Below are 11,641 nucleotides of genomic sequence, written 5' to 3'. Positions count from 1 at the left end.
TGGCTCCCTTACAGATTTTAACCTCTCTCTCTGTAACACCAGTAATCCTTTCTCCCAGACTTCGGCCACCTTGCTCCAAAAGATGAAGAACAACAGAAAATAAGTGTGTGCTAACTGAATTCAGCTCAAGTTGCAGCATGCTTCTTCTGTCCCTAACTCTGTTTTCTCCCTTAAAATGTCAAGAAAAAAAAAGAAACAATATATAATCTAATATTTTTTTTAATTTTCTGTACAGGAATATAACGTTATGGTAACTTTGTACATGAAATACATACAGTATTTAAATGTGAAAATCAGCTAGGTAAGAATTTACATTAGCAATGAAACTGACTCATGTGCAGCTCAATTAACATTTAGTTTAGATCTGTATTTTAATGGGGAAAGATTTTAATAGTTTACAATCATAGAAACATAAACATTTAAAACAAGACTCTATAAAATAATTTACAGAAACTCTACCATCTACACTGAGAGAAAGGGTGTATTCCTGTGTGTTTTGTGTGTGAGTAACAATGTGGATGAATGATTTATCTCAGCCTTTTAAGCATAAAATAATTTAGAAGCAGTTCATGCAACGTGGAAGCGAAGGAGTGTCAGTTCCTGCAAGGTTTTCTGCTACCTCAGACATCTACTGAGCATCGCATGTGGGTCACCAGACACATGATAGTACAGCTGTCAGATGCTGCCAGAGAGCACCAGCCTCAGTTCCTCCAAACAATTACTTTTGTAAACATAAATATACAAGTTGATATCTTTTCTACACAGTACAAATACAGGCCACAACTTCTCAGCTGTGCAAGTAGTCAATCTGTATACTGCAAAGTAGGGTAATGTTCAGAGTGGAGTTCCATATATCTCTATTTACAGGTGCACTAACAGAACTTCCTCGTTTTCACCAGTTTGCTCTGGTATTTGACAGAGTGCCCTCCATGCCCAATGACGTACACATCCAGCAAGTAGGACTTGCCAGACTGCAGGCCCCGAATTGTCTCTGTGGTAACTGCTTTCTGTATATTCTGACTGTGAAAGTATTTACAGAGAACCTTTTCTGATTTCTTCCTTGTATCTGGACCCAAGCACTGATTCTGTTCTCTTTTCTTCTGTTCCTCGTTGTAGCTGTCATCTACCTCCTTTTTGTAGATGCAGAATTTGTTTCTCTCCTGCGTGCCAAGCCATGCCACTGTGACTGAAGAACACGTGCGGAGTTTGTCAAAGGCTTTGATTCTTGTATCTTCAGGAAGAGAAGGAAATAACTGCTTGTTAGGCCTTGTTGTTGCCAGAATCTTCAGCATAGAAGCACCTTTTTTGCTCCCTTTCAGCCTAATTAGATACTTAGCTTTTGCTTTCCCTCGCAGCTGGAACTGCCGTACTCCTTCCACATTTTGAGACAAGAGTAGTTTGCCATCTCTTCTAACTTGGATCTGAACAGCATCTAGGCAAGAATGAACAGAAAAGGTGACCTTCTGGTGAGATGAAACAGGAGCAAACCGTAGAAATTTGGCTCCCTTCCTCTTGATGAACACATCTGTAACTTTGCCGTCCTTCAGCTCAACTGTTTTCTGCTTGGCCTCCTCCTTTGTCCTGGCAAAGGTGCCAACATATGCGGTGCTCAGGTTTGTGTTAGTGTTTACTGCAAACATGTCAAAGTAGTACTGTGTGTCGGGCTTCAGGTCAGACACTGTGAAGATGTTCTTGTTCCCAATACAAACTTTATGCAGGTCAACTCTCGGCTTTGAGGATGTTTGGCGCCCAAATTTTGATGATGATTTTAGGAAACCACGTTCTTTGCCAGCACTGTTGTCTGAGGGGAAGCCAAAATGGGCGAAGTCGAATGGACTGAAATCCAGACCTGGTTTTGGAGCCATCATGAAGGCATCATCAGAACTAAGCTTGGCTTCAACAGCACAGAGGCTTTTGAAATTGTGCTCTTTATTGATGACTATGCAATACTGAATCGGCTGTTTCAGCAATGAGGCTGTGGGACTCGGCTTCCATGCCAGCGTTACTGTCGTACGTCCCAGAGAAGTAACATCAATTCTCGGATCATAAGGTAATTCAGGGTAAGGTTGGTCGGATTCTGGAGTAGTAGTTGCATACACTTTAAAATGTGTATCCTTCTCTGTTGACAGCAAATCTAGTTGGTACAAACCAGAAGGGGAACTAGAGGACACAAAATACTCAACATCATTGCCTTTGTAAGAGAACAGCTCTGTGCCTTCTTCATTAGTAATCTGCTGTTTCTGTTGCTCAAGAGGTTCTGGTTCACCTAAATTATAAGCAAAGAAAAACATTTGTACATACATGATCCAAGAATATGAGAAAACTACAAGAGACATTTCTACATAAAATGCAAATGTGAGATGAAAAAAAAAAGAAATAATAGTAATAGTTCCTTCTATTATTAAATAATAGTAATAGTTCCTTCTGAGGAAGGTATTACTAACAGTTCTGTCAAATAAAGCAGGGTTTGGCACTCAGGTTAACAAAGGCAACAGGAACCACACCTGACCAGTGTTACCAGAGTCCTGCAGATGGCAGCTATGCTCTCTACTAGACTACACCAAACAGTTAGCTTGGATGTGCCATACTGCTTCCAGAGAAACTGACTCTGCTCCCTGTTTTGGGGCTTGGGTCCTCGCCTTTGGCCCTATACGTCACTCTAAAACTGCCTGCCTAAATACAGTGAGGGCCAAAGATGACTATCCCCCATGCAATCCGGTGTAGATGACATTTGGCACTTGTGTGAGAGTCTCTGGAAGTCAGAGACTGTTCCTCTCCTGAGTAGGAATTACAGTGGTGTCTCCAAATAAGCTCCTTGTCAAGAGATGGGCTCTCAAAGGGGTCAGCTGCACCCTACAGGAAGGCCAATCTTGCCTCTCCTATTCACTTCAGGTTTTGTTTTCACTTTTTACAGCTCTTTTCCTTCTCATGTTGCTACCTACTGCCACTTTTGTGCACAAAGGCAGGATGAGGGCTGAAGATCCAAAGGTCATAGCAATGGGCCTGCTGCAAGACTCAGCTCTGCGCTGAGATTGGCTTGAGGAGCTTTGAATCCAGGAGAAAAGCGGGAGCTGGAGGGGTAAGGAAAGCCTTGGATGGGTTGTTACCTGAACCTTCTCCACTGGCTTCCTCTGGGAGCTCTTGCACACTCAGTTTCCACTCCAGGGGAGCATCACAGGGTGTCACTGTTACTGCTAGGGGTGTGTTGTCCTCTTCCACCACAAAAAAGTACCTAGGGGAAGGTTAACAGACCCTTAGCATCGACAAGTTCTATTGGCACCAACCATCAGGGACTGACTTTACATTATTAAGGTTGACCACGTTGGGGCAACAGAGACAAAAGTGTAACTTACAGGCAATAAGAGGGAATGCTGAAAGGCTAGTTGGTGTGAGCTAAGGAGGTGAGGAGCTATGGCCCGCAGCTGCACAGTGCTGCCAAGATATCATGGCACAGGAGTTTTTGGCCTCCTGCCCTCCCTTCCATCAGCTTCACCTTTTGCCCCTACACTAACCCCAGATAGTATAAATGGTCACAAAATGGTCACAAAGGTACAAAGGAGGGAAACAGGGCCTTTCCTGGAATTTAGGGTTATGCTCTTCAAAGCAAGACATGCTTTTTAATCTGTGTCCAGATGAAGGCCCTAGAAGCACATACATACACATACTCATGGAGAATGGTGGCAATGCTGCTCTTCCCTAAATTCTTTGACTCAGTTCCTTCTCCTGCCTAACCTCAGTATCTTCCGACCTTAGGGTTGAGGCTGGAAAGTGGGCGATCAGGCCAGACTGGCTTGAGCTGCTTCTTTAAAGCACACTATGAAATACAAAAGAGAAACAAGTATGGTGGTGTCGGCCTGTAGTTTTTCCTTCCCTTCCCTTTTCCTGCAGACATGGTTAGTGGCCCTGCTTCGGGGAACATCTGTGGTCGTCTGCGAGGGCTCTGGGATTGTAGCAGAAATCACACAAACTGCACAGACCTTCAGCTGAGAGGCCAGACTGGGATGGAGCTCGCATAGTTACTTAATTCACCAGACAGAGTGCTGGCATTTGCATTTCTCTTACTCAGATCCAGCTTTGATTCAAAACACACAACAAATAAAGCTGCTGTTTTCCAAGACCAGTGTCCTCACTTAATCTGGGCAGAAATACCTTTTAGGTGTGTCTCGGAAGAGATAGCTGCTAATTTCGGCTCCATCTGGGATGACTGATGAATCATGAAAAAATGCTTTGTCCCGGATCTGCATCTGGAAGAGCTCCTCATCTCTGGTAGGCAGCTTCTGCATCCTGGAGCTGAGCGGCAGCAGCAGCAAGAGCAGTGGGCAGTGGAGCAGGAGCATCCTGCAGCAACGATAGGGATTCCAGATTGGCAAGGGCTGAGCCATGCACACAACAGGAGCTGCTCAAGAAACTGCAGCAAGGCACAGACAGAGTCTAGTAGTGACCTATTTGTTCACAAACTCAGCTAGCTGCCAACTCATGTGGATCCTACACACTGGTTTAGGGCTGCCAAGGAGCTTAGTACAGCTAATGCAAAACCTTAGACATAGACGCATTTCAAGGCTGTAGAGCACAGGGCAGTTTAGAAAAGATAAATGAATTTGAAAGGCTTATTCTGCCACTGAAACTCACGCATACACACAATGATGTTGCATGCCCTTAATGTTTTATAGGAACCTTCACAGTATCACTGCAAGAGCACTGGGAATATGTGTTGTTAGGACCAAGCTTGCACTGTCAGAGCATTTGGATGAAGTATGTAAATAAGATTTTTTCATCTTGAGCTGTAATTGAAAGCAAGCTCACACGTTGGTTTGAAATTTATACCTCTCCCTCCCTTTAAGAAAGAGCAAAAGCTTTGTACATCCTTTGGTCAAGCTACAGTTTGTTGTTTTGCCATAGGAGAGCTTGTTGGATGTGGGATCAGAGCAGATGGAGGGTACAGCAAGCTCACTTTGCTCAGCAGTTTGGTTGGGCTTCCAACAAGTCTTTGAAAAGTAAATATTTCCAGTGAAATTGCTGTTTATAAAAATAGTGAATTAGGAAAATATGTGATATAAGCCCACATATATTTGAAGCACATTGGTATTAGCATGCAATTCAGCAGGGCTTAATCCTCAAGCCTGATGGGAATTGCAAAACACAAAAGCAGTGAATCCCTTACAAATTAGGCATAATAATTCATAATCTCAGCCTTTCATTATTATGTCTACAACTAGGTCAGTAATGACTACGCTAACATATACAGCAGGATGGACCGCAAATCTCCTCTCAGTACAGCAGATGATCTCACATATAATGGCTCTGGTATGCAGTGGGGGGAAATGCAGCCCATTTCTGGTACGAGTACAGTGAGTTTAAGCCGCTAGATGATTATATTCCTAAAATTAGGAAAAAGAGTGTTAGGCCATTACCTAAGCTGTGTTAGCCACCAGCTTTGGGGAAAAGCACAATAAAAACACTAAGCTGGAGGCAACAGTTTTGTTGTACTTTTCTTCTTGCTACTTGTCCAAATGTGTGGGCATGCCCTGGTGCTTACACTGCAGGATAAGCTGATTACTGCTTCATCACAAACTCTTTCTTTTTACATTTAACATTAAATCTGTTAGGCTGTTGATTTTTCTTTCCCTTGCCATGACCTTCCCCCAGGCTTTTACATAAAAACAGTAAATACAGGGCTCTTTGAGAAGTGACATGATGTAGTTTAAGCCATAATAAAATCACTCTTCCCTTTCAAGCTCTTAACAAAAATATAAGCACATGCCCCCAAGGGAAGCATCAGTGTCCGCCTCCTTCCCCCTCCTGTGGTTACCTTCTGAAAACCCAAAAAGAGCTGCAGCTCTATTATTTATTCAGTGATAACCTCACAACAGCAATGCAGGGCCCCAGGGCAGGGAGGCTCCGTAGAAGTAATATCCCATTTGCAGGGTGTGTAATGCTGCATCTCCATCACTCACAGGTTTCAAATTGCTATTCTGTTATTATTTGAGAGCTTACTTCAGCGTACCTGGCTTTACCTAGGATATGGAGCTGCTACTTGCAGTCCAGTCGTGACCTGGCTCTCCCAGGGTTTGTCAAAGTTTATCCCAACCAGATTCTTACCTAGGTTTTGACGACAGCAGATGTATTTTCTTGAATTCAGATCAAAGTGTTGATGCTTATCACCACAGCTAATGACATTTGGCCTTTGGGAGCAAAGATCCTAACTCAAAATACTGGCTGACTCAAGCCACCCAAGTCAGCAGAAATCCCTTCTCTCAGGATGCACGATGAGCTCCGTGTGCTATGCCCTGCTGTTTATTGGCTTTTCATGTATTATCATTGGCCAACAGGGAAGAAATTCTTTCTAACTTAATCATACAGCTATGGCAGATTATTTGGTTAGGTAAGGAACACAGACACTTTCTACAGACAGCGTCCTCTGCGTGAACCCCCTGAAACTGCAGTACCGTATATTCTCATAGCCTGCTCCACTGCAGAGTAACTGTTCCCAAAATAAACTACTTTTGATTATAGGACTACCCAGGCTAAGCTTCACTTCTTAAATAGTTTCACTAGCTAATCCACTTTAAAAACTTTGGTAGACAGCATTTCTGTCCCCATGAACTACTATGGCGTAGCAGAAAGGGGATTTGTCTGTGATTTCTGTATCTAATTGGAAAATCATTTCAGCTTAAAAATAACAAGAGACATTAAGGTTAGTCCCAGGCTCCCTACTTGGGCCAGCATCAGCCCATTTTATATGTGAAATACCTTGCAAAGCTGTTAACCGTTAATGAAAGACAAACCTTTTATAAGCTTTGTTACTTTACAAGCAGATAGGGTTTTGAGTGCCTTCATTTTCACATATCCAACCTTACAGGCCTAAAACGGGCCCAATTTTCATTTATGACACTTCCGAAAGTGGAACATCTAAGTAGCAAAGAGGCACTGAAAATTCACCAACAGTTTTGGAAAAACCTTTTGTCAGCGTCACACCACTCCTTCACACAAGTTAATAAACAGATTTTCTTTCTTTTTCTTTTCTTTCTTTTTTTGCAGAGCATTGGTTAATTTGGCACAATTTAAAAGTTAAAACCACGCCAAACACCAGGAGAAAAGCAAAAATAATTTGTCACTCTATGTTGCCTCCTGGACAAGCTCCCCCCGGGCTCAATCTCACAGCATCCTCCCAGACTTGCACACTGTGCCTGTGAGCACACATACAAGTGTTCTCCCACCCCTCTCCCGCAAATGTTACTGCCTTCTCAGTGCCTTGCAGCCCAAGCCTGTTATATTTTCTGACCGCATGCACAGGATGAGGCCGGAACCCTGCCCTCCAACACCACACAAATGACGCGAAGTATGCTCTGTGAATTTTGTTCTCCGGACCGTGCCACTTCCCAAATGCCTTTTGTTCTCTTTTCCATAGTTCACCTTCTTTTCTTTTCAACTCAGAGTCAATATTTTATTGATATATTCCTGCTGACTGGAGGGATTTGCCTGCTGTTTATCACTGAATTTAAGAGCAAGCCAAAGCAAACAGTCCTAAGTGAAATAAGTGCCGCTTGCCTTCTCCAGAGTGCCTAAGTGCCTTCTGATGGCCCATCCCTCCCCTTGGCCCCCTCCCCAGCCCCAGCCACCACCCCAAGGTGGCAGCCACAGACACGCATGGTCACCCAAAGGGATCAGGAGAGCAGAAGCACAGGCTGTGAGCTGGGAGTGGGATGTGATAGCCTCGTGCTTCAGCCTTACCAGAGATGAACTTTTTCCTTTTTGTAGTATAAATAAATCAAGGCAGCAGTCTGGCTATTTTATAAACTTGAGCTGCAAGCACATAGATGAAAATCATTAGATTGGACCAGATATTTCATAGTGATTCCCATTCCCTCCTTCCTTCTGAACACACCACATTCAACTAGCAAGGCTTCCCAGCCCTCACCGCATCCTGTTCACGCACTCTCTGCACGGCCCCTAAAACATCTGCACACCTAACTCCAACTATACGAAGAACTGCGAATATCTAGGGAGAATGCAACCATAAGCCAGAATGGAGAGAGAACCTCATGGCCCCCGCTACATGTCCTTCACCACTGTCTGCAGATCACAGGGACCGGTGAAGGAGTTGCAATAACAAAACAAAACAAGAGATCTCGGTTTATTTGAAGCAAACACATCTGGAATAAATGAAACCTAATGTTTAATTACAGAGAGTGGAAAGTGCATAACTGTAATTTAGTGAGGATCAAGGCACTGCTTGCCACAATACCTTTGTGTTGCATTTCTTTTTCTTGTATGGTTGGTTAACTTTTTCCTCCTTATGCCCTATTTTTAAACTCTGCTGTATTGGGGTTTTTTTGGTTGTTTGCATTACACATGCCATTTCTCATAATAACTCTGCAGGTTTATTGACCTGATTCAGGTCTAACTTTGAAAATGAAAGTGCACTGCTGGACTTCCCTGGGTTATTATAGGAACACGGCGAGTCTGTGAGCTTTGCCATTATAGCCTTCATTTCCAGAGATAAACAACACAAATGCATGTGTCTTGGCATGCAGGGTTATTGCCACAGACACAAACCAATTTAAAAGCACCTACCAATTTCAACTGTAATACTATTAATCATTTTTAATGTGCAAAGGATAAAGAACAACACCTTTGAAATTTTAAGTATTTACTGGAAGTGGGTCGGTTTGTTTTCTCAGAGGGAGACCTAAGGGGAGCAGCGAAGGCACTGCATTTAATACTTATGATTCCCTAAAGGATCTGGAAAACGTTTGGTATGCCTTTCATTTGTTTTTTTTTCTGTCTGTTTGTTTTTCTTTAGAAAGAACAAGCTGCGCTCTGGCGGGCCCATTGCTAGCTACGGCCTTGTGCCTGTAGTCCTCACCTAGGGGGCTGGGCCCATTGCCCGCCCTGAGAGGAAATATCTGCGCCCCATTGTGCCCTTATCCCTCAGCGTGCAAGGACACGGCGTGATGATGCCTCTGAAGATGTTAGGGCCCAGACTGTTGATAACCTGCAGTTCGCTGACCACCCCTTGCAATCCCGATTCAACCCACTGTTCCTCTTTGCTGGAAGTACTGTGGCAGTAAAGTGGCAGTAGCATGAGAAACCGTCCAGTTCTGCAGAAATAGGGCCGTACGAAGAAGTTAAGGATACGTTTGCACCAGCTCTTAATGCACAACAGTGGTGATGAACCACAATTTGTGGGAGAGGTTAACTCCAAAGGGGGAATACTGTGAAACGTGGAGCTGTCTCAAATTAGATAAGTTGAAAAGCAAACATACTCGGGGAGATATGGTATCAAAAATCAAATTTTACATAGAATATTCTGTTTCCAAACTGAGCCGTATTTATTTTTCCACTTTTAGTGGAAACAGATTCAAGCTTGAGATCTGTCCTGCAGCGCATGGAAGCAGGATGCTTCAAAAACCCAGCAGAGCCAGGAGATCCCAACCTGGGAAGAGGCCCAGCGGCTCCCCTCCTCCTGCCAGTCACTGCCTGCCAAACAGCTCTTCTCTCCTTCACAGCCACTTCCACCCATGAAACCCATGGATGATCATCAAGAACAAAATACGGGTCCCAGAGACCTCTGGCACAATGTCCAGTTGTTCTCTAGTGGCTGAGGCCTGCTGGCTGCCTGCTCCCGCACAACGCTTAGTTCCCCTCATAGCTCTGGCACCAGCAAGCCTCGCAGTGGGCACCACTGCTGCTCAAGCTCCCCACCCCTCCCAACGTGCCCATGTGGCTGAATGCTCGTCACTGGGACCAAACGTGTCACTCCCATAGAATGACACCACTACAGCAAGTGTCTTCCACAGGAAACACCAATTTTAGGCCCCAGACTCAAAGCTAAACTCAGAACTTTTTCATCATCTCAGCAGGGTTTGAGCCCTAGTAGGAGGAATCAGATGGGGAAGAGAAACTTGAGTTTGTATGACTCTAGCCCATTGAAGATAACTGGCTCTGAATGCCACATGTTCTACAACAAATCTTTCCTCACAAGATCCTGAGGTGTTTTATAATGGAGAGCAATTACTATCCCCTTGTTACAAGCAATAAAAGTGGGGCACTGAATTCCTTGTTCAAGGAAATCCCGATCTAATCCTTCCCTTTAATCACAACACAATAGCCACTTCCCGAGGCCAAGTCCCTCTGCCTGCAGCAGGGCTCTGTGCGTGGGTGCTGCTGCTGCTCCGTAATGGATTTCAGCAAGAGGATTAGCGGGGAGGAGCGCACTCACACAATTACAGATGACAACCAACGCCAGCTCATTGCCGTTTGGTACCAAGTTTCCCACTGCTTCCCTATAATAGCCCCAAATGACATTACAAGCTGCAGCTCCTGCCAAAATCCACATGGGACAAGGATGGCTGGAGCATCAGGAGAGGACGCTGGAATTGTTTGTGTGCTTTTTCCTTCTGCTTTTTGGTAGATGGTTAAAAAAGGGGAAAATCACTCTCTGCTTTGCAGTTCCTTTCACTAGAAACACAGTTTCTTCGGCATCCAGAAGAACAACACACACATACGCATGGTTATGAGCCACAGCCAGCGCAAACCCATGAGCTTTCATGCCAGCTTCCTGACCTCCACAAATACAGTTTTCCTGTGAGATCTCCTCAGAAACCCTCATTTTCAGGAACACCATGTACTCCTTCTTATTGACCGGGGTTCCCAGCTAAGGACTGTCCCTGCGGATACCTGGAGCGGCACAAAAAGCCACAGCAGTTTCCCAAACACCTGGTGCAGCTGTGAATGCACAGCTGGACATCTGCTGTGATGCTCGAGCCCAGCAGGCAACCGTGATGATCTGCAGTGCTGGCAGACGCCTCGGAGTGATGGCACAGCAATGGCAACTCCAGAGAGACTGCAGTGGGCATCTGGCCCCAAATGCATTTGCATTTTTTCAATCCAGGAGCACTCATAGCTAACTTGAGAGAGGACAATGATGGGACAATTTATTTGAAAGGGGAAAAATGGCATTTCTGGTACATTCTGTTCTTTCCTAGGTGTGGGTTTTTTTTCAGTCTTATCCTTATTTCCCCCGCATTGCTTGTAATTACATCTGAACCACATAAACCAGATCCTCAGCAGGCTTCAAAGCAACTGTTTTTACTGGATTGAGAGTCTAGCCCCATATTATTGCTGAGTACAGCAATACAGATTATGCTAACCCCCCAAATTTCCAGCTCCTTAATTAGTATCAGAATCCAAATTTTTCAGTTGGATTTATTAGCCAGAATTGGATTCATTTTTAATATAATCTGCTTTAAAGGCAAGCAAGGGGAACCCTACAAATCCTGCATGCCACACCACTCAGGTGTTCTCACAAGAACTTGTTACATACCACAGCAACACTCACATCCTGTGTCCAATTTTCCCTAGCTGGAGAAAGCTTGCTGCAAATGCATAAACATTTGTATAACATTTGAAAATGGAAAGTATGAAATGTAGTGCTAAGGGGATGGATACTGATGTATTTCTACAACAACGCTGCATGGGAGCTGGCAGACCTCACCCATGGCTACATAGGCATGGCTTCATCAGCTCTGTTGGCATCGTCAGGGGCTGATGTTTATTTCCTTAGGATCTTGCCTTAAAAAAAAAAGAGAGAAAGAAAGAGAGAAAGAAAGAGAGAGAGAAAGAAAGAGAGAAAGAAAGA

General features: G+C 44.2%; 1 protein-coding gene and 1 long non-coding RNA gene across 6 annotated transcripts in view; one reads left to right on the top strand and one right to left on the bottom strand.

Annotated features, from left to right (window-relative positions):
- Positions 204-11,641, bottom strand: part of NDNF (neuron derived neurotrophic factor) — a 26,535-nt gene continuing 15,097 nt past the window's right edge. For 4 of the 5 annotated variants that reach the window (XM_021394695.1, XM_021394694.1, XM_021394696.1 and 1 more), the window contains 3 exons: positions 4,150-4,338; positions 3,108-3,232; positions 204-2,266 (listed from right to left, as the gene is read on the bottom strand). In XM_021394695.1, coding sequence (XP_021250370.1) covers positions 873-2,266; positions 3,108-3,232; positions 4,150-4,337 — 1,707 coding nt within the window. In that variant the 5' untranslated portion in view covers position 4,338 and the 3' untranslated portion in view covers positions 204-872. Of the gene's footprint in view, positions 2,267-3,107; positions 3,233-4,149; positions 11,566-11,641 lie in introns of those variants that run through there. The other variant, XM_021394693.1, reaches the window with a different exon arrangement.
- On the top strand, positions 1,913-4,115 carry LOC110397831. The gene is made up of 3 exons (XR_002438001.1): positions 1,913-2,050; positions 2,915-3,079; positions 3,889-4,115. It is a non-coding gene; the product is annotated as an uncharacterized LOC110397831 (long non-coding RNA).

Source organism: Numida meleagris, chromosome 4 (assembly GCF_002078875.1).
Source record: "Numida meleagris isolate 19003 breed g44 Domestic line chromosome 4, NumMel1.0, whole genome shotgun sequence".
NCBI classification, from domain to species: Eukaryota; Metazoa; Chordata; class Aves; order Galliformes; family Numididae; genus Numida; species Numida meleagris.
This window is presented reverse-complemented; position numbering and strand designations above follow the sequence as displayed.